This window comes from Salvelinus alpinus, chromosome 35, assembly GCF_045679555.1.
Source record: "Salvelinus alpinus chromosome 35, SLU_Salpinus.1, whole genome shotgun sequence".
NCBI classification, from domain to species: Eukaryota; Metazoa; Chordata; class Actinopteri; order Salmoniformes; family Salmonidae; genus Salvelinus; species Salvelinus alpinus.
This window is the reverse complement of record NC_092120.1, coordinates 9940322-9966839: the sequence shown is the minus strand read 5'-3', so window position 1 is coordinate 9966839 and position 26518 is coordinate 9940322. Positions and strand designations below refer to the sequence as shown.

General features: G+C 41.6%; 2 protein-coding genes across 9 annotated transcripts; one reads left to right on the top strand and one right to left on the bottom strand.

Annotated features, from left to right (window-relative positions):
• Window positions 1-2038: 2038 nt before the first annotated feature.
• Window positions 2039-17384, bottom strand: LOC139564213 (ankyrin repeat domain-containing protein 34A-like). 2 transcript variants are annotated; one of them, XM_071383534.1, is made up of 3 exons: window positions 17213-17384; window positions 16103-16178; window positions 2039-5392 (listed from the first exon to the last, which is right to left on the bottom strand). In XM_071383534.1, exon 3 carries the CDS (start codon window positions 5296-5298, stop codon window positions 3700-3702), a length of 1599 nt encoding a protein of 532 aa, XP_071239635.1. In that variant the 5' UTR covers window positions 5299-5392; window positions 16103-16178; window positions 17213-17384; the 3' UTR covers window positions 2039-3699. The 2 variants fall into 2 exon arrangements, with proteins under 2 accessions (XP_071239635.1, XP_071239636.1); XM_071383535.1 differs by lacking the exon at window positions 16103-16178.
• On the top strand, window positions 11151-26518 carry LOC139564214 (DNA-directed RNA polymerase III subunit RPC7-like). 7 transcript variants are annotated; one of them, XM_071383538.1, is made up of 8 exons: window positions 11151-11379; window positions 22936-23104; window positions 23370-23499; window positions 23860-23928; window positions 24356-24412; window positions 24983-25080; window positions 25304-25411; window positions 25833-26518. In XM_071383538.1, exons 2-8 carry the CDS (start codon window positions 22979-22981, stop codon window positions 25917-25919), a joined length of 675 nt encoding a protein of 224 aa, XP_071239639.1. In that variant the 5' UTR covers window positions 11151-11379; window positions 22936-22978; the 3' UTR covers window positions 25920-26518. The 7 variants fall into 7 exon arrangements, with proteins under 7 accessions (XP_071239639.1, XP_071239643.1, XP_071239638.1 ...); XM_071383542.1 differs by having other exon boundaries at window positions 11155-11379; window positions 24983-25071; XM_071383537.1 differs by lacking the exon at window positions 11151-11379 and adding an exon at window positions 17382-17492.

Below are 26518 nucleotides of genomic sequence, written 5' to 3'. Positions count from 1 at the left end.
AATTGTTTTACTGCAATCGCCAACCACAGGAGGATTCAGGAGCCCACTCTCAATGAGTGTAGACAGCCTGCTGCTGTCTGCTGACGCTCTGCTAATCATCAGATGGGGGGAGGAGAGGAGGTAGGGATTGGGTAACTGATTAATAAAATAAACTGCATAATTAATACATGTGGCCGGTCAATTGTGGGCTTGGCCCCTGACTCACACAATTGAATTATAAAATAAAATAAATCCTACCACAGGAGCCCGCTCTGAATGTTCAAAATACACCAGAGAGCATAATTAACCACAGAGGATCAATAGTAAAAAATAAAAAAAAATTCATCACAAGCGCATACAGGTAACTGCCAAAATTAAAGAAACACCAACATGAAGTGTCTTAAGTCTTAATAGGGCGATGGGCCACCACGAGCTGCCAGAACAATGCACCTTGGCATAGATTCTACAAGTGGACCTAAAACATGCCAGGAAAATGCACCCCACACCATAACATCAAATTTGTATCCCTCATTTACTCAACTGTTTCCTTTATTTTGGCAGTTACTGGTTGCCTACAGTCGGGAAGGCTGCAATTTGGGCAGCATGTGCGCCAAATTAACTATGATTTCTTAATCCGGCCATGTCCTTAAAGATGCAACCTGATAAATAGTGATATTGTTTGAATAAGTCCCGAAAAAATTGTTATTTATATCAAACTCACATCCTTGATCTATGTGTATGTGGGCTAGTCTAGCCATATACTGTGGTGTCCAAAATATTTGGATCCCTTGATAAAGATTAGCATATATGTCACGTTCCTGACCTGTTTTCTCTTGTTTTGTATGTGTTTAGTTGGTCAGGACGTGAGCTGGGTGGGAATTCTATGTTGTGTGTCTAGTTTGTCTGTTTCTATGTCAGCCTAGTGTGGGTTCTCAATCAGAGGCAGATGGTAGTCGTTGTCTCTGATTGAGACTCATATATAGGAGGCTTGTTTTGTGTTGGGAGTTTGTGGGTGTTTGTTACCTGTCTCTGTGTTTGTGTTCTGCACCAGATAGGTCTGTATCGGTTTTGCACGTTTGTTATTTTGTAAGTTGTTTGTAGTGTTCACTTGTTCTTCATTAAACATGTTTAACACTAGCCGCGCTGCACTTTGGTCCTCCCATTCACCCCTGGAAGAAAACCTTTACAATATATGTCTTGGTGAACACATTGGGAGGGATCTTAGACCATTCCTCCATACAGAATCCTTCCCGATCCTTGATATCCTTTGTCTGCACATATGGACTAACCTCTTCAATTCAAACCACAGGATTTTTGGCCATCTCTGTCCAGAGACAGAGGTGGCCAAAACAGGGGATCCAAAAATATTGACCACTATCTTTTTAGATTTTTGTTGTTACTTCTTTCTCTGAGCAATTGTATTAGGAAATACTTTTTCCTATTATTTGAGCATACAATATAACTCAGTATATGTATTATTATTATTTGATTTTTTTGCCCATCTTTATCAAGGGATCCATTGACTTTGAACCCCACTGTATTAGAAAGTTTGTCACTTTTGTGTCTCACAAAACCTACTTTATTCATTTATTAACCATGTCCAAAGTTATGCTTTTATGGAGAGGAAGTCTACCTCACCAAATGATTCCTTCTTTATCCATTGCAGTGTTAGTGTACGTTATCTCATCTATCTAAAGTCCCTCCTCCAGGCCTTTGCCAAATAAGATCTTCCACCTGTGCTGGAGTGCATCTTGTTTAACAGATGAATGTGTGGAGGTCACTTCTGGCTAAAATAAATACTTTGTCTTCCCGTCATGTGCAGCAGAGTCATTCAGACTGGCTGATAGTCTCAAACCGGTACTGAATACCCAATACCTAAGAGTAGTATGGAAAATATTTTGCACCCTGTGATTCTTACCATCACAGAAAATGAAGCACATCATTTTTTTGAAGAAATATCAAAATTAATGGAGATTGGTTAATTCTTGATACTGAAAGTACAGTATTATCAATTTTATGAATACATTTCTTATATCAAATTGACATGACAAATCTCATATTAAAGAGACATGACAAGTAAAGGTTGTTTTAATTCACTTATGAACATTTAACAAATATTTATTCCACAATCAAATTACAATCAAGTTCAAACGTGAAAATAGATTACATATTAGAATTTACTTTTCTATTTCCTAACAGGCATACAAAAATATGTATTTTTTGTTTGTATTTCTCTTAAACTTCAAGTAACCTACATACAGTTCAATCAACAGGAGGTCAATATTAAACCTTGTAGCACATAAACATTATTTCATTAAAGACAAATATTCAAAATGGAAGCTGGACAAGCGGTCACAATTGTAAGCTTGGTAAACATTTTCAAACTTTTTTTTCTCTTAAATCTCACCCTATACAAATTGAATTATTTAAAAGTGACAATCTAAATGTGTAAGTAACTGTAAATGTTAGTTCTGTGAGCCTCACACTCTCCCTTTTGGCAAATCAGTGTACAGTAAATGTTAAGAAGTGCTTCAGATTGCTTTCAATGTAAATTTGTAAAGACAACTTCACATCCACCATAGATGAAGGAAATTCCTTGACATTACAGTACAGCATATTGCACATGGACATATTTCATAAGCAAATTAGGTTGGTCTTATCTTTACATTATTTACAGTTAATATGTGCTAGGAGCTCTTTCCATATGGAAAGGCATAGCACCAATGTGCAATTATTTGAGGTTAATTATTCTAAAAGCCATCTTACAGTATTCACACACTCCAATGTAAACACACATGTGTTCATGGGATTTCTTTGGAATGTTGTATGAAGTTGCCATTCAATTGACTTTTTTTTAAATCAATTGATAATAACATTATTACAGTGTGATACTCATAAAGAGTCCCACATGTTCATCCCACTGTAGTTGTCAGGGTAAGTCAAGCATGTGGTTCGACCATATAGCCAAAATAGCTCTCTAAAACACGAAATCTCAAGTGATTAAAAGGTGAAGGCAAATAAATACAGTGAAAGTAGATAACAGCAACAATACAATGACAGTGAAATCTTCGGGAACTATGTCTTAAACTATTTCATGGAATGCAGCATCATTCTCCTCCAAACATACCCATCAACATAAGAGCATTTTAGGGTTGAAGTTTGACGTTTTAAAGCAGCTAATGCAAGAATTGAAAATCGAGAAGACAGCACATTCAGAATAACAATTCAAGGTAAGCTGTTGCTAGCATCTCTACTGTTGATTTGTTCTTTCGACCTAAAGTGTCATAGATAGATAAGGTGACTGATTTCAGAGGGGACGAAAATGTCTTCAGCACACGGAACAATAGGCATGACATTGGTGCACATTTTGCGGTGTGTAAACATCTAAAACCACAGAAATATGTTTCTATTTCTGTTGACTGCAAATGGTATATTAATAAATAATTTGAGGAGAAATGAAAAGAACATCTGCTGTAAACCGTATTACTCAATCAACCAGCTTTCTGTGACAGCACAGAAAGGAAACACAACAAATGAAAATAGGTCACCTAAAAATAAAAATAACCATCTGCACTTGACACAGAACAAGGATGGGACTGAGGCCTCACTCTGAATGAGCCAAATTCATTTAAGCACTGGTTGAGGAAAATGGTGGACTAACTAGATAGATGTGATCCACCACTGTACCCCCCAACTTGCCCTCACATGTCCTTTTAAGTCTCAGTCCCCGTTGGACTCAATGACCTTCTCTGTCAGGATCTCCTGGAAGGTGGAGAGCTGCTTCATCTGTTCCGTCTGCATGGAGTGCCTCCTCATCAGTTTCTTCTTCATCTTGAAGTCTGGGCCTCTCTTGGGTGAGGCAGGGGCAACTGGAACCAGGATCTTGGGACCAGAGTGGATGGGGGAAGTGGGCTTGCCATTGGCCCGGATGTCTGGGATGGGCCGGTGGGGGTTGACATTGAGTGGGGGCAAGAACCCGGGGCGGGTGTGGGAGATGTGGTCCAAGAGGAGGGTGCCTGAGCCTCTGCGCTCCAGGAGGCCGGGGGGCCGTCTGCGCATGGTGATGGGGGAGACAGAATTGGGGATGCTCTCAAGGGACTCCCGGGAGGAGGTGGTGAGCAGAGAGAGGGGCGAGGCATTGTACTTCCTCCGCTCCACTGACACGCGCCCCGAGTCTGGAGATCCAGGGATGGACTCAGGACACAGGTGTGTGTCTGACTCATAGTGCTCCATACGGGTAAGTTTGGGGTGAGCCAGGGCGCGTAAAGCCACCGCCCCTGGTACGCCTGTATTTTCCTGAGACTCAGGCGCGGTGTTCCTGCGGTACAGGATCTGGTGCTGTTGGACCTTGTCGGCCCAGGAGGAGCTACAAAGGGCTGCACAGTCCTCTGAGCAGGATCGGTCAATGAGTTTGGGTGAGCAGGGGTCGTGTGTTTCGATGCTGTGCCGACGAGACAGGAGAGGCCTGCCAGGACCCGAGATTGACAGACCATTCATCTCAGTGATGATCCTACCGCCACCTTCCTCCTCCAGTCCACCATCAACCCCCTCCTGTGGGACCCTGCTGAGCACTGAGGGTGCTACCAGCCCCCAAGGCTCCGAGTTGAGCCTCTTCAGGAGTTTGCGGGGGGGCGGCCTTTTCTCCCCTAGGGTTCTATTGGAGGGTAGGGGTAAAGCTGATGTCAACGCAAAGCTGAAGATACTGTCCTCCTCCTCAGACTTCTCTGCTGCTGGGGAATTGGAGGTCTGGATCGCCACCTCTGAGGGCGACATGCAGGCCATGGGCGAGAGCTTGTCCACCACCCCTGGTGATGGGGGGGAGTTGAGGTACTGCTTGGTCTTCTTGGTACCCGAGGGTGACGTGTCGGTGGTGATGATGATCACCTCCTTGCCCTTGGCCTTGCAGGCGTCCAGCAGGACCTGGAGGGTGTCTCGGTCACCTCTGTTGATGGCATGGACCAGGGCGGAGGAGCCTGTGTAGTCCTTGAGGCTGGGGTCAGCTCCATTCTCTAGGAGCAGGGACACCACCTCTTTGCCCGCCTGCTCGACACAGGCATGCATCAGGGCGGTCCGCCCAGACTTGTCTGGGATGTTGGGATCGGCTCCTTTCTCCAGGAGGTAGCGCACCATCCTCTGGCGGCTCTGGGGGTCCTCGTAGCCAGCCAGGCAGGCAGCAGAGATGGGGGTCTCGCCCCGCTTGTTGCCTTCGTTGATGTAGGCGCCCCCTTCCAGGAGGAGCCGGGTCAGTCGCAGCTTGCCCTGGAAGACGGCTTTGAGGAGGGCGTTCCCCTCCGTATGGAGGGCTCCTCCATCTCCCATGGTGCCTCTGGCACCTCTTCCTCCAGTCAAACCTGCTACACCCAGCTAATTAGCTTAGCGCTGACTGGCCATCCTGAAGAGGAAGCTGGTGAACCTGTGATGAAAAACAAAGAGTTGTCAAAGAAGACTAATAGTACAATACAGACAGGCAGTGCTGAAAGGTGGTTAAGATGGTTAGTTTGTTAAGTCTGCGCATCTATCTAATGTCTAGTATGCAGCGGTACAACAGTTATACTGTATTACCAATGCAATCTCAGTGACTGCAATTGAAGCTTTTGATATGATACGTGTCTGTAAGAGCAAGACGGGGTGTTTGGATAGCCATCTCATGAGGTGAAATGACAAAAAGATGCAGCACCCATCTGGTGTAACAAAAACATTTTAGACAGTCTTTTTCAAAGGGAAAGCACTTTTTCTACTTCAAAATTGACAACATTCATGCCATGATGGGTGTATGCATGATACTGGTCCTTGACTGCACTGTGCTAAGATTGGCTTATTTTACTAACTTTCCTGGTATTCCTAAACTATAACTATGCAGAATTGAATAAAGTATGACTTTGCAGAGAATTAACTATGCATGACTTGGACTTTTTGCCTTCCCATCAGCAAAAGAGCAACTTCCCCCTGCAGAAATATGGTAATATGTAAAACATATTAAATAATTAATAATTTGGTGCTTGAAAGTGAGATTATCCAAAGATCTGCAAGTGTGAGATACAGAAAGATGAGGCAATGACTCAAACATATATTTTTTTAAATTCTAATATCCAACAGGATGTGATAAGGTGAATTGACTTGTCTAGACTTTTACATGACTACTAATACTGATTTAATTTAAAAAATTGTATTTTCTTCGACTGAAAATCAACATAATGATGTTCTTGGAATATTAATTCTACCAAACCTTCCTCTAAGTAATCTATTTGAATGATCTCAAACGATCGATTATTATCCACCAAATAGACAACAACAAAAAATCCAGCCACAGCTTTCACTGTGACCCAAGAGGAGGAGGGACTGGCTGCCTGTGGTTCACCAGTGACTCCCGACCCACCATTTGGGATCTAGTGATCTATTTGGATGGAGAGAAGGAGATGCATCTTGTGCAGAGAGAAATAAACAGCTGTCTAGCTATGAATGAGTGTCCCCCCCGTATGTCAGCTGGGATATGTAGCTCTATTCCAAGGTGATTCAACATGCCCTGTTCATGTTAATAAACAACTCTATTTCATAACCCAGGTGAACAGCGAGCACAGGGACAGACAGTGGCTATACAAACCGAAACACAGAGTGTAATCATCTGGGTATAATAGAGAAGTAGTTAGTGGTGGTTGTGGGGAAGGGAGTGGGGGGAGCCAGAATGAAGAGGGAAGATATTATTGGTTTATTTCTGTCCTTCATTCCCCCTGAGAGTAGCAATATAACCAACAACCTCATATGAAATACCTTGAGAGACTCGTGACTTCTGTTACAGCATTATTATAAGCCAGAGTCTTTCTTTGGGTGTGTTGAAACACATATTGAGACATCTAACTAACCATCCATAAGCACGCATATTATAATACACACTGTAAAAATAGAATGTCTCAAAACACCATGATTGTGTAATGAAACCATGAAAAGTAGTGCACCTAATCTGGTGGTTGGAGGGTGTTTGAATGTAAACCTAATGTAAGTGTTTTAATACACAGAATTAGTTTGACACGTGTTTTAGAGAGAGGAAACAGCACCAAAAGAGAAGGTATCTATTCTGCAGTAAACAGGACTCGAAACAACAAAATAGTGTTTTCAATATTTTCTGTTAGGGCTCCCAGTCCCTGGCAAGGTGTTGCACAACACTTGATTAAGTGGTGTTACAACACACTGTGCTTTGTTTCAAAACATCTCAGGATGATGTGTTTCAATACTCCTGCAAAGTTAAGGTTCTGTCTCCTGCAAGTTGGTGGCAGCTCAGTTGCCACTAGTTTTGGTGTTACAAAGCACTTAATTTTAACAGTGCAGCATTCACAAACACAGCTTAATTTGAGTGAGTCGGAGTCAGTCCTTACAATGGCTAGGGTTCGGTCTTTCTTTCATTCAGACTGTGCTCAATATATTCAATTACATTTCATCCATCCACCCCTTTTTATTATGGCCTATCTGCCTAAATAATTCTGTTGGGAATCAATGGCAGTTTATTAACAGTTGTGACTTTGTCATTACTGGCTCGCTGCCAGGGGACTCCGTGGGTGGAGTGGGAAGCAGTTGACAGGTGCTGAGTTGAGATGGGCTGAGGGAGAGGTTCTTTATCCTGAGAATGTGGCTACGAGGCTGCCACCTGCAGCTCTCTCTCTGTGTGTGTGTGTGTGTGTGTGTGTGTGTGTGTGTGTGTGTGTGTGTGTGTGTGTGTGTGTGTGTGTGTGTGTGTGTGTGTGTGTGCGTGTGCGTGTGTGTGTGTGTGTGCGTGTGTGCGTGGGCATCTGTGGGTCTGACACTAGTCTGCCCATGCTGAAGACCCAATCTGTTGACTGGGGCTGAAGGCAACTTAACAATCCACAATGATCTGCATCAAAGTGGATGACGATCCACAATGATCTGCATCAAGGGGATTGATGCCTTTGAAACAACGTAGTAAAGTATTATTACGGTTACTGATTGACCAACATTGTAGATTATTAGCGTTTCAGAATTACAGAGAGAGAGAGACTCTCTGTAACAGGGTACTGTCACGCCCTGACCATAGAGAGCCATTGTTTCTCTATGGTGAAGTGGGTCAGGGCGTGACTGGGGGTGATCTAGTCTATTTATTTCTATGTGGTGTTCTAAGTAAATTTTTCTATGTTGGTGATTTGTATGATTCCCAATTAGAGGCAGCTGGTAATCATTGTCTCTAATTGGGGATCATATTTAAGTAGCTGTTTTTCCCACCTGTGTTTATGGGATATTGTTTTGAGTTATTGCACGTAGCATCTCTGTAGTCACGGTTCGTTGTTAGTTTATTGTTTATTTGTTTTTGTCTTTGCTAAGTTTCACTTTCTAATAAATCATGTGGAACTCAACATCCTCTGTGCTTGGTCCGATCATTATACCAGCGAACGTGACAGGGTCAAACATTTAAGGTAGCCTTCCACAAGTTTCCCACAATAAGTTGGGTCAATTTTGTCCCATTCGTCCTGACAGAGCTGGTGTAACTGAGTCAGGTTTGTAAGCCTCCTTGCTCACACACGCTTTTTCAGTTCTGCCCACAAATTTTCTATAGGATTGAGGTCTGTGCTTTCTGATGGCCACTCCAATATCTTGACTTTGTTGTCCTTAGGCCATTTTGCCACAACTTTGGAAGTATGCTTGGGGTCAATGTCCATATGGAAGACCCATTTGCGACCAAGCTTTCACTTCCTGACTGATGTCTTGAGATGTTGCTTCAATATATCCAGATAATTTTCCTCCCTCATGATGCCATCTATTTTGTGAAGTGCATCAGTCCCTCCTGCAGCAAAGCATCCCCACAACATGATGCTGCCACCCCCATGCTTCACGGTTGGGATGGTGTTCTTCGGCTTGCAAGCCTCACCCTTTTTCCTCCAAACATAACGATGGTCATTATGGACAAACAGTTCTATTTTTGTTTCATCAGACCAGAGAGCATTTCTCCAAAAAGTACGATCTTTGTCCCCATGTGCAGTTGCAAACCGTAGTCTGACTTTTTATGGTGGTTTTGGAGCAGTGGCTTCTTCCTTGCTGAGTGGCCTTCCAGGTTATGTCGATATAGGACTCGTTTTACTGTAGATATAGATACTTTTGTACCTGTTCCCTCCAGCGTGTTGACAACGTCCTTTGCTGTTGTTCTGGGATTGATTTGCACTTTTCGCACCAAAGTACGTTCATTTCTAGGAGACAGAACGCATCTCCTTCCTGAGCGGTATGATGGCTGTGTGGTCCCATGGTGTTTATACTTGCGTACTATTGTTTGTACAGATGAACGTGGTACCTTCAAGCATTTGGAAATTGCTCTCAAGGATGAACCAGACTTGTGGCGCTCTACAATTCTTTTTTTGAGGTCTTGTCTGATTTCTTTTGATTTTCCCACGATGTCAAGCAAAGAGGCACTGAGTTTGAAGGTAGGCCTTGAAATACATCCACAGGTACACCTCCAATTGACTCAAATGATGTCAATTAGCCTATCAGATGCATCTAAAGCCATTACATAATTTTCTGGAATTTTCCAAGCTGTTTAAAGGCACAGTCAACTTAGTGTATGTAAACTTCTGACCCACTGGAATTGTGACACAGTGAATTATAAGTGAAATAATCTGTCTGTAAACAATTGTTGGAAAAATGACTTGTGTCATGCAGAAACTAGATGTCCTAACCGACTCGTCAAACTATAGTTTGTAAACAAGAAATTTGTGGAGTGGTTGAAAAACGAGTTTTAATGACTCCAACCTAAGTGTATGTAAACTTCCGACTTCAACTGTACATTTGAATATTGGTATTTTGCTCTATTATTGATTTCAATCAAATAAAATGTTATTTGTCAAATGCCGAATACAACAGGTGTAGGTAGACCTTACAGTGAGATGCTTACTTACAAGCCCTTAACCAACAATTCAGTTTTAGGAAAATAACTGTTAAGTAAAAAATAGATAAGTAATAAATTAAAATAACAAATAATGAAAGAGCAGCAGTAAAACAACAGTAGCGGGGCTATATACAGGGGGTACCGGTACAGAGTCAATGTGCGGGGGTCACAGGTTGGTTGAGGTAATTGAGGTAATATGTGCATGTAGGTAGAGTTAAAGTGACTATGCATAGATAATAAACATAGAATAGCAGTAGTGTAAAAGAGGGGGTGGGGGGTGGACAATGCAAATAGTCTGGGTAGACATTTGATTAGCTGTTTAGGAGTATTATGGCTTGGAGGTATTTTATTATTAATTTAACCTTTATTTAAGTATGCAAGTCAGTTAAGAACAAATTCTTATTTACAAAAACAGCCTACTCCATCCAAACCTGGACAACGCTGGGCCAATTCTGCACCGCCCTATGGGACTCCCAATCACAGCTGGATGTGATACAGCCTGGAATCGAACCCGCAAAACACCAGTCTCAACGTTAACAGTGAAGATGCAACTCCGGGATGCTGGCCATCTAGGCAGAGTTCCTCTGTCCAGTGTCTGTGTTATTTTTCCATCTTAATATTTAATTTTTATTGCCCAGACTGAGATATGTATTTTTCTTTACAACTCTGCCGAGAAGGCCAGCATCCAAGAGACGCCTCTTCACTCTTGACGTTGAGACTGGTGTTTTTTGCAGGTACTATTTAATGAAGCTGCCAGTTGAGGACTTGTGAGGCGTCTGTTTCTCAAACTAGACACTCTAATGTACTTGTCCTCTTGCTCAGTTGTGCACCGGGCCCTGCCACTCCTCTTTCTATTCTGGTTAGGGCTAGTTTGCGCTGTTCTGTGAAGGGAGTAGTCAATCATTTTCAAATAAATGTCATGTTCAATCAATTGAATCATATTTTGTTACTTGTAGGCTACTATCTGTAATGTATCTCAATATATTTCATGATGTGTAGTCTAACATGTGCGCAATGATGTGCCAAATTGGTGATTTAGTGCATTTTTATTGGGTAAGCATTAGAATAAGCCGCCTCAATATTTGCAGTCATAGGTGGTATCTTTATAATAGCTGATCCGTCGTCGGTATTGTAAAATAACTATAATGTTATATTAAGGTAAGAGTTTAATAGAGAAAGCTGACTCGAGAGCAGAGTTCCCTTTCTTTCGATCCAATCTGTCACGTTCCTGACCTATTTTTATGTTATTTTGATTATGTTTAGTTGGTCAGGGCGTGAGTTGGGGTGGGCATTGTATGTTGTGTGTGTTTGGTTAGTCTATGGGTGTTGTATGTGTATGGGATAGTGTTTGTTAGGTTGTCTAGTTATGTCTATGGCTGCCTAGATTGGGTCTCAATCAGAGACAGCTGTCATTCATTTGTCTCTGATTGGGAGCCATATTTAAGGTAGCCATAGGCAGTAGGCTTTTGTGGGTGTTTGTTTCCTGTGTCAGTGTTTGGACCACACAGGACTGTTTTGAGGTATGTCACGTTTGTTGTTTTGTAGTTTGTAGTGTTTTCTTGTTATTTACATTAAACATGTACAATTACCAATCCGCATCTTGGTCCGATCCATGCTCCTCCTCGTCTGAGGAGGAGAACGACTTTGACAGCCATTACACAATCAGTATCGACACATGCTTCAACGACGCACTCTGCTTGGTGTTTTGGGAAACGCATGTTACATATTCGGCTGCATCATTAAAACACTCGTAAACCTAAATGCCATCGCTGTCGGTTAACCGGCCACAGGTGTATTGTGTGGGTCTGGGCAGGTTTTTTCCCACAGTAGACGAGGGAGAGAGAGCTATCTTGTCTAAGATCTATGGACTCCAGCTCAGAGGCACTAGTCATTTCTGCCAAGATGGACCAGGAAAACAGGCACAGCGTGAGCGCTCCAGTCAGATAACGATGCTCAGCGGGTTTCATGGAGCTGCTAATCCAATATAGTTGCAGCATATGAGTCCCCGACACAGATTCCTTCCCTGAGATCTCTCAATGATTCACATCAAATGTTGTCTTGAAAAGACAGCTATTTTCTGTTTTCTTTCCCTGTCATACTGTGTTTATCTAGGCATGTCAAATGAGAAGTTTACATTTTTTACAACCAAATCTACAAAAAAAATATGTAAATACTAGGGTCCAGACAATTTTTTTGTGATTTCACAAAAAACTTACCACAAACAGCAAATCACTTCCTCATCCTTGATGTGTAGTTTTGGGCTCCGAAAAAAACATGAATGCTCCAAAAAAAAACAAATACATAATTTTAGAAACTGCAAAGCGATCAGTCTAGTGACGCAGGTCTTCAGATGTCTTACACATGAAATTGTGTAATTTCGAACTTTATCCACAACGTTAGGCTAGGGGTTATTCCATTTTGTTGCAACTCGAACGATACCTCCAAAGCCTAAATAAAGTAAACACTTGAGTAAATTAGGGATACAATGTATATTGAAAGCATGGCGTTGTCGCCCAAAACCCTATTAAGACACCATATGTTGGTACAGTATTTCATTTTTTAAAGTTACCTGTAGCAGCAGGCTACACTGAAAATGGAACTGCTTGAGAAGGCTTGAGTCTCAAAAAAGGGAATATAACATTACGGATACATCTCGGAATGACACAACTTCAGGTGTACAACATCTAAATACCTTCATTACTATACTGAGAGCTTTGCCCCCTCGTGTATTATGGGCCCCCATAATACACGAGGGTGAGGAAGTGATTTGCAGTTTGGGGTAAATTCCTCTAAAACATGTGAAATCAAAAAAATAAATTGCATGGACCCTTCTATAACATGCCATTTACATAAAAAATTGAGATTTGGTTGTAAAAAAATATTCAGGTAGAACCTGCTGCAGCTGCAAACACACACACACGCCAACTCACACAGTGCTGTCATGATTGTCGCCCCCTCTGAGCGTCCCAGTTTGACCCCTAGCTCTGGGCTGTGGAAAGGAGAGGAGCGACAGGGGGGTTGACATCGATCCACCCGCAATTTGCCAACCAGACTCCTCACTTCGCACTCCCACTCTGATAAGGGAGGCAGTAGAAGCTATTTCTGGCTGGGTAGTTTCAGCTGTAGAATGACATTTATCATCCTAGCTGCTTTCTATCACTGCAGCTTCAACTGACGTATTGCCTTAATCTAGGTAGATAGCGCATCCACTAATCCCCTAAAACCTTCTATTGTTCACGCATTACATCTTGATAATCTATTGGCAAAAACAACATATTTCAAGCACAGTACAACAGCAAAAGGTAATTGATAAGCAGTTGATTTATTTTTTATTTCATACTGTTGTTCTGTTGAGTACCTACAATAGGTATGCAGTAAATATTTATTGATATCCCTCTTAAAACATATTTCAGGCTACTCAGTCTGTTGAGTAGATTGCTATCCTTTTTGTCCAAGGACTAGTCTTTAGTCCCTAATATATCAGAGTCTGTGCTTTCCATACCCATTTCTTTCCCCATCTCTCGACAGGTCTCTTCATTATTGCTATTCCTCTCTGACCTTCAGTTTATATCCTCTCTGTTGTTTGGTTTACACACATTTATCTGTGTGACTCTGGAGCAAATGTACCTTCTCAAGGCTGGGTCTGTCTGGGTTTCCAAAACAGAGTGTGCATCTGACTGCATGCAGTGCCTTCGGAAAGTATTCAGACCATTTGACTTTTTCCACATTTTGTCATGTTACAGCCTTATTCTAAAATGTATTAAATTGTTTTTCCCCCTCATCAATCTACACGCAATACTCCATAATGACAAAGCAAAAATCTATTTACATAAGTATTCAGACCCTTTACTCAGTACTTTGTTGAATCACCTTTGGCAGTGATTACAGCCTTGATTCTTCTTGGGTATGACACTACAAGCTTGACATAACAGTATTTGGGGAGTTTCTCTCATTCTTCTCTGCAGATTCTCTCAATTTCTGTTAGGTTGGATGGGGAGCGTCGCTGCACAGCTATTTCCAGGTCTCTCCAGAGATGTTTGATTGTGTTCAAGTCCGGGCTCTGGCTGGGCCACTCAAGGACATTCAAAGACTTGTCCCGAAGCCACTCCTGCGTTGTCTTGGATGTGTGCTTAGGGTCGTTGTCCTGTTGGGAAGTGAACCAGTCTGAGGTCCTGAGCGCTTTGGAGCAGGTTTCCTTCCATCAAGGATCTCTCTCTGTACTTTGCTCCGTTCATCGTTCCCTCGATCCTGACTAGTCTCCCAGTCCCTGCCGCTGAAAAACATCCCCATAGCATGATGCTGCCACCACCATGCTTCCCCATAGGGATGGTGCTAGGTTTCCTCCAGACGTGACGCTTGGCATTCAGGCCAAAGAGTTCAATCTTGGTTTCAGCAGACAAGAGAATCTTGTTTCTCATGGTCTGACAGTCTTTAAGTGCCTTTTGGCAAACTCCAAGTGGGCTGTCATGTGCCTTTTACTGAAGACTGGCTTCTGTCTGGACACTCTACCATAAAGGCCTGATTGATGGAGTGCAGCAGAGATGTTTGTCCTTCTTGAAGGTTCTCCCATCTCCACAGGGGAACTCTAGAGCACTGTCAGAGTGACCATCAGGTTCTTGGTCACCTCCCTGACCAAGGCCCTTCTCCTCCGATTGCTCAGTTTAGCCGGGCAGCCAGCTCTAGGAAGGTGGTTCCAAACTTCTTCCATTTAAAAATGATGGAGGACACTGTGTTCTTGAGGACCTTCAATGTTGCAGAAATGTTTTCGTACCCTTCCCCAGATTTGTGCCTCGACACAATCCTGTCTCTGAGCTTTCCGGACAATTCCTTCTACCTCATGGCTGAGTTTCTTCTCTGACATGCACTGTCAACTGTGGGACCTTATATAAACAGATGTTTTCCTTTCCAAATCATGTCCAATCAATTGTCTTTACCACAGGTGGACTCCAATCAAGTTGTAGAAACATCTCAAGGATGATCAATGGAAACAGGATGCACCTGAGCTCGACTTCGAGTCTCATAGCAAAGGGTCTGAATACTTATGTAAATAAGGTATTTCAGATTTATAACAACCTGTTTTTGCTTTGTAATTATGGGGTATTGTGTGTAGATTGCTGAAGATGTTGTTTTTTTCATCAATTTTAGAATAAAGCTGTAACGTAACAAAATGTGGAAAAAGTCAAGGGGTCTGAATACTTTCCGAAGGCACTGTATGGATGTCTTAGTTAGTGTGTAAAAGCTTATGTGTGAGTATATGTACATCAATCTGTGTGTGTGTGTATTTGTACATGTAGGTGGGCAACATTATTAAAATCCCCCCCACTCCTTCCCAAAGAGCTTGTCGTTCATCATCAGACCTCTTTCTCACACACTCTCTCTCGTTCTCTCTCATTCTCTCTCTTTCTCTCCTTCACTATCAGCTCACTGACTCATTATCAGCTAATCATGCATTTCCATCTGCTCTCAGAAGAGACAGTCTCATGGCGGAGACTGTCAAGACTGAGTACTCTAGAGTAGAATAGAATATTCCTCCTATGACATGTCTGTCCCCTGGTGTGCAGTTGCACTGTGTCAAGAACTGACATCACCCCAACACCCATTATTATAATTGGCACCGTTGTACCCCCTGATCTGCCGTCCTGGTATCCCATCTCGGGTGAGTTGTGCATGTCAGAATGTGCCACACTTCCTGTTAGAAAGATGGATGTGATGGCATACAGCACTGACAGTGCCCTCAATTGGCCCTCTAGACAGATTATTCATAATTCCAGGTTTGTGGGGGTGGATGTGACCTACACCTAACCTTTCCTGTCCTGCATAGGAAGCCTGTAAGAAGCCATCCTCGTGTCATAGTTGTCTTATGCCCTTGTCCCTTAGTGAACCTACTGTTTCTGAGTAGATACTGCAGTGCTCTCTGTAACATTTACAAAACCCATAGTTCAGTAGCTATACATCTAACTGCTACAGTACATATGCTATTAATCAATATCTCTATGTGAAATACATTTAAAGATATATATAATGCAGCAGTATAATGATTATTCTCTGGAACATGAATTACAAGGGAAGTTTCTGCGTAGAATGTACATTCGTAATACAAGCAAACATCGTTTTCAAACGTTTCATATTATTGTTTCCAAGAACCTTAATCAAGTGTAAATGTATACAATTCTACAATATCATACAAGCCTAATAGCAAAAGATTCATTGAAACTCTTCGGTGAAATGTTGCAAAAAACTAACTTCAATTCTTTCCAAACTACGGTCGCTGTCCATGGTGCTGATTCGGTCGTTCTGCCGGACGCCAACCTTCCTAGAACTGAGAAAAGCAATGTAAAGGAATTCATGCTTTCAATTCAAGTTAGTGATGTTGTTGGTAATATTGAATGAAACCGAGACAGCATCCTATGTTATCATATCGGCTCCAAGAAAATCTAATTCAAAACCTGTTTCGGTGACCAATCACTACGTCAATTGGTTTTCTGACGTATTGCTTCTAATATTAAACCAGCAGGGAAGTTATACTATTCCAGGCAATTGGCCAAAAACAGTAACTGCGCCAGTAAAAAAGAAACAGCCGTTTCAATAGTCGGTTGATATAAAACATGTTTCTCCACACTGAATGTAGCCTAGCCTATACATTAGTACAGCAGAGATAATAAAATACGACCTAAGTTACATCGCTGCATGTATTGCCTCTCTCACACACATAACATGTAACTGACTGTCTGCTTCTCTTTTTGCCACATTCCATCATACGGCTGCATCTGATCTTATAGGACCAATAAGCCAAGTGACAGAATTTCATGACAATGCAGATTGGTTCATGATTTAGGTTACAGGTATTGCCTCTCAGGCAATAAATGTGCTGCTTATAATATGGAAAAAATAGTGACAGCAATTCTGAATCAGCTGAATCTATTTGCTTTTTGTAGCAGTTTATTGATTAGTCTTTGCATATAGTGAGGCTCAACAAATCTGATTACAACTGCCAAACGAATCGCGTTCGTTGCTTTGCGGGATTTTAGGCTATAGAGCATCTCTTACCTCTTACTAAAATATGGTAAGAAACAATGAATTGGAAAATCTGAATAAGTTCAGTTGAATTGCATTTTTTTTTATTGTTGGTCTTTCATCAAATTCAACTTGTTTATTTTTTTTCACATGGACTACCTAAACACTGCTCTCAGTTCATGCCGATATTGCTTTGTCAAGCCATTTGGTCATTGCATTAACCACTCATAGGAAATTATTTAATGGAATCAAATATTTATGTAATCTACAATATGCAAATGTAGCCTTCTATCACCATGCGCTGCAAACACGATTTAAGGAGGAAACATAAATCCTTACCATGGATGAAACGCGTTTAATTCAGATCCATTTAGCATATGTTTTTCCCGATATAAAAGCCAGACTTTAGTCTCTGTAATATCCCCCAGATATTGTGTTAACGTCGAGCCTCTCCCCCTCCCCCTCTTCCCCCGTATCTCTCCCGCGACCACTAGTTTAGAAGACGCGGAGCGTCGCAGCGGGGGTGGGGAGTGGGTCGCGTGGTGGGAGTGAATAGGAACGCGGTGGATATGTTGCGCCCAAACGATGCGCTATGATGATCCCTGCGCTTGACAGACAGGTAAAGAAACACGAGAGAGGGAGAGCTGCTGTATATAGACATCATGTGCAGGAACGATATGACTGTTGTTCACTCAAACAGTAGCCTATACAATGTCTTTGGTGTCTTGATAGGCCTACACGTTTCCACACAGCCTGTTATAAGAAATATCAACAAAGGATAGACTATATTTAACCCTGATTGAGCTGTAAGTATGGACTCAATATTGTCTGTTTTGTGCTTCTGACACTATTCCTGTCCTGTAACCTCAAGGGAAAATAAATAATTTATACAAGGCTCAATGGCTTGGTTGGCATAGATTTCGCTACACCCGCAATAACATCTGCTAAATATATGTATATGACCAATAAAATGTGATATGATTTAGATTTATATAGACTAATTCTGTAGAACTCAATGTCTTTTCGCACTTCTGTAGTAAGAGGTTTTGCACCTCTGCAGTAAGCACATCTATTATTTCCACTTGTGATCACAGCTAAAACTAATCTGCACCAGGGCCCCATCTTGTTGCCATATGAGTTCCTGGTTCTTTAATACGGTCATAAGAGTTCATTGCACATTTGCAGAGGAAGGAAGTGGCCCACCTATCCTTGGTGGTAGCCCATAATTAGTCACCTGCTATATAGATTAGATATTGTTTCAATGCAAAGTCAATGCAAACACCCACTTGGTGTTATAAATAGTATATTAAACTGAAACACACATTAAAGGTGTATCTGAAAAAGATAAGGGTAGGCCATCTTAAAAGCTCAAAATAAATAAGAAGCTTGCATTATTAAAGATGGAGAGGAGTAAATACGTGTACTCCCAGAGTGCATAAAATACTTATTCAGCGACTGTTGCTATTATGGAACACAGTTGCTATGGCAACTGATTTGCTGGATTCCTACAGAAACGTTCCCACGGTGACACACTCACGGAGGCAGGCACGCACACATCCTTGCAGGCAAGTTCACAGACACAGGCTGCATGCACGCAGGCACACAGAGACAGACAGACAGACAGATACACGCATGCACACACACACACACACACACACACACACACACACACATACACACACACACACACACACACACACACACACACACACACACACACACACACACACACACACACACACACACACACACACACACACACACACACACACACACACACACACACACACACACACAACGCTGTAAGGTTCTATCAGAGTGATGGTGCTCCTATCCACTGATCCCCCAAATGGGAGGGGAAACATCACCAAGTGCTTTGAGATTGTAGTTGGCTTAGGGTGACTTTGTCAAAAGCTTATTTGTCCTCCTTAAATAGATAGAAACAAGAACAACGATTAATAATAAACACCACTAGGCAGACCAAGATAAACCACCTTTACAATGTCATCAAAATTAAGTATTTTGAGCTAATGCATGCCAACCCAGCTCCCACATCAGGGAACAAATGTGGCTACTTTATGTTGTATTACACTCACTCCCCTTGGAGGTTCCTACTTGGCGCCTCAAACCGTAATGCTCATTGGATTATAACACTTTAGCCATGAAATTTAGCCATGACATTCATCTCATCGAAATGAAAGTATACTACAGCACACACACACGCACACACAGATATTGATCTCTCAGATGGAAAACAAAAGTATGTGACCATCATTTTTGGGGAGATACTGTATCTCTTTTTCGAGGTTCTGGAATGTATTCAACTCCAATACAGCAGGGGGCAGTGTAGGACAGGCTAGTCGACCCCAAGTCGCAAGAGTTCCGTAAAATGTAAACAAAATAGTGTGTGGTAAACAATAACGCCGCCCGCGTATTTGTAAACCAGCTAGTGTGATCATGTTTTAATATTTTCTTTTATATTTTAAGATTAGTAGCTAGCTATGGCTCAGAAGGTGGGAGGTCATGAATAAGTTGATATGGTTAGTTAGTAAGCACGTTGTCTGGGTGAACGATATTTTGTCATGATAAATCTGACAGCTCTAGCTAACGTCGTTATGTAGCTAATGTAACGTTAGGCGCTATTCGTTTTCTAGCAAGTTTTTACTAGCTACAGCTGTCATGTAGCTACTGTGCAACCAAGTTATCTGAGCAAGCAAGTTAATATCACTGAAGACACTAAAAGGTAAGATGGAGCAAGTCTTTGCAAGCCGCACACAACTAGATAGGTCACTTGCTGGTAGCTGTTAAAGCGGCAATCTACGATTCAAACAGCAACAACGCAGAGACCCCGCCATCCAGAGATGTTTAATAGTCACATGTACAGGGTTGCAGGTGTGATTGCAGGGTACAGTGGAAATCTTAGGCTCTGAGCTCCAACATGCAGGACTAAGTGAAATAAAACAATGAAAATTGTAATAAAAAAATAAAAAAATATTAATAGAAATATATAGCTGACTAGTGGTGAAATAGCAGGTAGCTGACTAGTAGTGAAATAGCAGGTAGCTGACTAGTAGTGAAATAGCAGGTAGCTGACTAGTAGTGAAATAGCAGGTAGCTGACTAGTAGTGAAATAGCAGGTAGCTGACTAGTAGTGAAATAGCATGTAGCTGACTAGTAGTGAAATAGCAGGTAGCTGACTAGTAGTGAAATAGCAGGTAGCTGACTAGTAGTGAAATAGCAGGTAGCTGACTAGTAGTGAAATAGCAGGTAGCTGACTAGTGGTGAAATAGCAGGTAGCTGACTAGTGGTGAAATAGCAGGTAGCTGACTAGTGGTGAAATAGCAGGTAGCTGACTAGTGGTGAAATAGCAGGTAGCTGACTAGTAGTGAAATAGCAGGTAGCTGACTAGTAGTGAAATAGCAGGTAGCTGACTAGTAGTGAAATAGCAGGTAGCTGACTAGTAGTGAAATAGCAGGTAGCTGACTAGTGGTGAAATAGCAGGTAGCTGACTAGTGGTGAAATAGCAGGTAGCTGACTAGTGGTGAAATAGCAGGTAGCTGACTAGTAGTGAAATAGCAGGTAGCTGACTAGTAGTGAAATAGCAGGTAGCTGACTAGTAGTGAAATAGCAGGTAGCTGACTAGTAGTGAAATAGCAGGTAGCTGACTAGTAGTGAAATAGCAGGTAGCTGACTAGTAGTGAAATAGCAGGTAGCTGACTAGTAGTGAAATAGCAGGTAGCTGACTAGTAGTGAAATAGCAGGTAGCTGACTAGTAGTGAAATAGCAGGTAGCTGACTAGTAGTGAAATAGCAGGTAGCTGACTAGTAGTGAAATAGCAGATAGCTGACTAGTAGTGAAATAGCAGGTAGCTGACTAGTAGTGAAATAGCAGGTAGCTGACTAGTAGTGAAATAGCAGGTCGCTGACTAGTAGTGAAATAGCAGGTAGCTGACTAGTAGTGGCTATTCAGCAGCCTGAAGGTAGAAACTATTGACCAGTCATCCAGTTCTTGCCATGATGCTCCTGTACTGCCCAAGTCTGAAGATCCCTGATGATCTTCTTGGCCTTCCTGCTACACCTGGCGTTGATTTGGTACGCAGCTGGAGGATGGTAGCCTGGTTACCAGAGAGCCATATTTCTGCCCAAAATCTGTCCACTTAAGCATATCCTTAATTATTAAGCAGGTGAGGAGTTTTTGAATGGGGGCAAATGAGATATTGAATTTAGTCAAGATAAATCTGAATTGATATTTTGATACGTGAGGCTTGATTAATCTAATATAAGTTTTGTAATGCTTAGGTTGTTAGGAGTGTACTGATCAAAGTGTGATGCACTTCCCTGTTGAAATTCGAGACGGTCTATGCATATTCATGAAGCTAGCATAGCATCTCACGCTCCATTGAATATAGGTGGTTGAGGTCAACACCCTTCATAAAATATATTTTTTTAATTATTCAAATAACAAGATGTATCCACCAAATCCGAAGAGAGGAATAGGCTAATCCTATTACATTGTTTACAAACAATGGAGTAAAAAAGCGTATCATTTGGATTGGGATGGGGTATGACAGTTGAACTTAGCTCAGGAGGCATTTATAAGTTACATTCTTCAAGAATCAGTGGGTATACACTACCGTTCAAAAGTTTGGGGTCACTTAGAAATGTCCTTGTTTTTTTAAAGAAAAGCACATTTTTTGTCCATTAAAATAACATAACAAATCCTACACTGTATTTCTGATAAATGTTAATGTTGTAAATGACCATTGTAGCTGGAAACGGCTGATTTTTAATGGAATATCTACATAGGCGTACAGAGGACCATTATCAGCAACCATCACTACAAAAGGACAAAAACGTTGTGAAGGGGAGCAATGGCTAACGCGTTAAGGAAAGAGGATACCTAGTCAGTTGCACAACTGAATGCATTCAACTGAAATGTGTCTAACACATTTAACCCAACCCCTCTGAATCAGAGAAGTGTGAGGGGCGTTAAAGGGACAACCTGTGATTGCTACATCCATTTCGGATCTATTTAATGAAGCTGCCTGTTGAGGACTTGTGAGGCGTCTGTTTCTCAAACTAGACACTCTAATGTACTTGTCCTCTTGCTCAGTTGTGCACCAGGGCCTCCCAATCCTCTTTCTATTCTGGTTAGAGACAGTTTGCTGTTCTGTGAAGGGAGTAGTACACAGCGTTGTGCGAGATCTTCAGTTTCTTGGCAATTTTTCGCATGGAATAGCCTTCATTTCTCAGAACAAGAATAGACTGATGAGTTTCAGAAGAAAGGTCTTTGTTTCTGGGCTTTTTGAGCCTGTAATGGAACTCACAAATGCTGATGCTACAAATACTCAACTAGTCTAAGGAAGGCCAGTTGTATTGCTTCTTTAATCAGAACTACAGTTTTCAGCTGTACTAACATAATTGCAAAAGGGTTTTCTAATGATCAATTAGCCTTTTAAAATGATAAACTTGGATTAGCTAACACAACGTGCCATTGGAACACATGAGTGATAGTTGCTGATAATGGGACTCTGTACGTATGTATGTAAGTATTCAATTTCTTTCAAAAACAAGGACATTTCTAAGTGACCCCAAACTTTTGAACGGTAGTGTATATCACTAATTTAACAGTCCGAAATGGATGTAGCAATCACAGGTTGTCCCTTTAACGCCCCTCACACTTCTCTGATTCAGAGGGGTTGGGTTAAATGTGTTAGACACATTTCAGTTGAATGCATTCAGTTGTGCAACTGACTAGGTATCCTCTTTCCTTAACGCGTTAGCCATTGCTCCCCTTCACAACGTTTTTGTCCTTTTGTTGTGTTGTAGCTATACCCGTTCTTGTTTAGCACTGGCTATGTGACCTTTGTTATTCACTGCTCGTTAGCTAGAGCTAATAGGGTTAGGGTTATTGTCAAATTACAGTTAACAGCAATCATATAGGTGATCATATATGGGCCAGGAGTAAAAGTAAGCTTATATAGCTTTACACAAATAGTTTGGGAAAATAGAAGTGCTATTACTCATTACTCATTGCCCATTGCATTCTTCCTCCCTTGACAGATTTACCTGCGAACCCCCCCCCACCCCACTGTGTGCTCACTCCATGGCTGGCCTGGGCCGCGGCCGAGGTCGCGGCAAGGGGTACATGAGCTTCAGTATCGAGGCAGTCGGGATTGGGAAAGGGGAGAACCTGCCCCCTTCAATTCTCCAGCCTACACCTCTGTTCCCTGTGAGTATGAGGTGATGTGACTGACCCTGTAACTGTCTCTCTTCATTTTGGATGCACCTCATTGTTGTCAAATATTGGCTTTATTCAGAGGCTATTCATAGTCTTTTTCCCAGATTTTTCTATTTGTCTAAGCAACATCCAGGGCCGACACATTTTTATGTTCAAATGTATTGAGGCCGTAAGATATGTGTTTGGTTGGGAGCAAAGAAGCCTTTTGTTGTTGTTTTAAAGACTAATATGTATGATGTTTTTTGTGCACATGTAGCCCATGGAACACAAGCCTGTCCCCTTGGTGATGGGAGAGGAAGCAGAGTACATGTTGGCACTGAAGCAGGAGTTCAGGGGAAACATGAAGACCCTACCATTTTATGTCCGTCCAGCCGTCTCCAAGAAAGGTACCTAAGCCTGGGAAGACACCATCTCTGTGTGTTAGCGATGAAAAGAGTAATTACAGACATCCAAAAGTGGCACAAATTGGACAGTCAATGTCTAGTCACTGTCAGCAGCTCCCAATTGTGTTATTTTATTAAAATGATACAAGGTTTTAGGTGATACAAGGTTTGGCTGACATTACCTAAATCAGGGGTGGAAATATTGTTCAATTATTCAATCAAGCATTCAATTATGCTTCGATAAGAACATTTGGGAGCAGCAAACGAGGCAGATGTTATAATACACAGAGGCTTTCTTTTCAAAGACATGTTTGTTCTTGTACCATGTTTAAGAAATGAATGAGCTTCTTGTCTGACTTCCAGATGTGGAGCGGTATTCTGATAAATATCAGAACAGTGAGCCGTCAGACAACACCATTGAGTGGAATCCAGGTGGGTCAGCTGCATCATACCTCCTGTTCAAAAAATGTAACTGAAAGGTGATAGAAACTACAGAACATGTATTGGAAGGAGTGCATTGTACGATCTGATTACCAGCATAACTGTTAAACAGGGATTAATAGAATCAAGGATCTAATCCTGAAGCAATATGAAATCACTCGCTACGCCACCCCAGAGATGTCAGCCACAATGGAGTGTGAACGGTCCTGATTGAAACTGTCAGGTGACCCAAAGCGTGTCAAATGGGAGAAATTGAGCTGTCGCTCACAATTAGTCTGCTGAATAGAGGCTGATTGGGAAAAACGGATGTGAACCAACATTCCATCATTTTGACAAGGTAATTGCTGTGTAAAAACAGTATTGTAGCACCTGTGTGTCTACTGATTGGTTTTGTTATATTTTTGTTTTTTAACATCAGACTGGAAAAGGCTACCCAAAGAGCTTCGAATTCGTGTCAAGAAGGCCCTAAAAGAGAGTAAGTGGATGATACAGTGTTGTTTTATACCTCACATTGACTGACTGGACATTTTTGTGAGTAATACAGATTCACTATGAAAACCCACCCACCATGTGATCACAGAAGACTATTGTAATACATTGTTTTTAAACAAATCCATTCGTTTTGCAGTTCTGTTTAGTTTGCTTCCTGCAGGACTTGTTGACATGTACTGTCTGGCGAATCACCAGTCTCTTTCATAGCATATTGCTCCCACATGATTTTTTTCCTTCCTATTGGCTGGGCGGAGTGCTGAAGAGAGAGGTGTCTTCAGAAGAACACTGTTTCTGACTGCTTGTGTCTCCCTAGAGACATGAATGCATCAATTTGCCCTTCTGCTTTGAACAGAAGGATAAGATAAAGTCACTGCTGGTTACTGACAATGACAATACTGCCTGACTTATACATAAATGATCTGCCCTTTTCTATTATGGGATAAATATAGCTTTTGGTTGAATGGCCTTTTAAATGAAAGGAGAGGATGGGGAATAGATAGAGGGAGTTGGTTTTCACTAATGATTGGCTTTTGTCCCTTTTCGTCTGTTACAGACACTTCTCTTAGTTTGGATACACCAGTGGACCCCAAACCCAGCAAAAAGACCCGGGTGGACAAAGAGGAGATCATCCATAAACTAGAGGTGGGAATAGTAGGTATTTAGCCAGTACATCAGACATTAACTCCATAGTCTGTATTCTATTGACCTTTACCACATCTATAGGCATGTAACACAACTCAATCTCAGCACACTAGATGAAGGGAAATGTTTCATGCTGTTAAACCTCAAACTTAATGTAAGCCTGGTGTGTTATTTTACTATCAATGTTCCTTTTCTTTTAGTTTATTTTGTATTAATTTGTGTCATATTTCAGACATTAGAGGAGGAAGTGACCTCAGATGAAGAGGAAGGGGAGAAGAAGAAGCAGGAGGAAGAGCAGCAAGATGGGGAGGAGGAATATGATGAAGAAGAGTTTGAAGAGGTAAGCATCTGTAGCCAATGTTAAATGGCTAGCTAGTAAGCGGTGTGCGCTAGTAGCGTTCAATCGGTGACGTCACCCACTCTGAGACCTGAAGTAGTTGTTTCCATTGCTCCGCAGTGACAGGTAACGATGCTTCCTGGGTGGCAGTTGTTGCTTTGTTCAGATGGTCCCAGGTTAGGGCAAGGAGAGGGACGGACGCAAAACTGTTATACATCCAAGCTCTTTCTTACTTTTTTAATCTGGTCCCATGCCCCCCACAACCTCAGTGAGAGAATATCCTTACTAGAGACAATTTCCCTGATACATTTTCCAGTGACACCAATGCATGATTTAACAGAAAGTGAGCGTTGCAAACACAGTTCACAAGGTCGGAATGAGCTCATACGTAGCATTTTTTCCCACTCTGATTGTGTTCCCTCAGGAGACAGACTATATCATGTCGTACTTTGACAATGGAGAGGAGTTCGGAGGGGACAGTGATGACAACATGGATGAGGCCATTTACTGATACTTTGAAAAACAACAACGACAGAGCATTGAGCATGCCTAGGACCCAAGAGTCCTGGGAAAATATATGTGACACTCCAGAACTGAGAGAGACTCCAAAGCTGAGAGAATGTGCTGTTGTTCTTAGGTCCATCTTGTATACATGGCCTGAAATGATCTTAACTCGACACTTGAATCTTCAAAATAACCCAGGATTCAGTCAGTTCCTGACTTAAAAAATAATTTCAGCAGAAGAAGCAGGTTGCACAGTTCAAACCTGCACTAGTTTTAAATGGCTCTTAAGTGTGGTGGTGTTATGGAGAGAGAAGTATGTCAATCTTCATAAGCCGACATCTTTTCTCCTAACACCAATTATAGTATTATTTCTTAGAAGGTTTTTATCCAATTATAGAAATGTTAAAGAACTTTGAAGATATACAATTAAGGTGTTTAACACACCAATTTTAATGTTATGTTGTTTTATGTAGTTTATATGTAGTTTTAAAAAGTTATGTTTTGTAAAACTTTTATATCCATGTAATATCCCAAGGTTGTTTGTTATGAAAGAGGATTTTAGTTAACTTGAAATTCTGAGAGAATAAATGGCAGCTAATTTGTAAA

What these genes read in the sequence shown, in the direction of transcription:
- LOC139564214 (XM_071383538.1), top strand. Translation starts at nt 22,979, where the DNA reads ATGGCTGGCCTGGGCCGCGGCCGAGGTCGCGGCAAGGGGTACATGAGC. An exon ending in TCCAGCCGTCTCCAAGAAAG is followed by an intron (nt 23,500 to 23,859) that starts GTACCTAAGCCT and finishes TCTGACTTCCAG; the next exon opens with ATGTGGAGCGGTATTCTGAT. An exon ending in ATGAAGAAGAGTTTGAAGAG is followed by an intron (nt 25,412 to 25,832) that starts GTAAGCATCTGT and finishes GTGTTCCCTCAG; the next exon opens with GAGACAGACTATATCATGTC.
- LOC139564213 (XM_071383534.1), bottom strand. Translation starts at nt 5,298, where the DNA reads ATGGGAGATGGAGGAGCCCTCCATACGGAGGGGAACGCCCTCCTCAAA.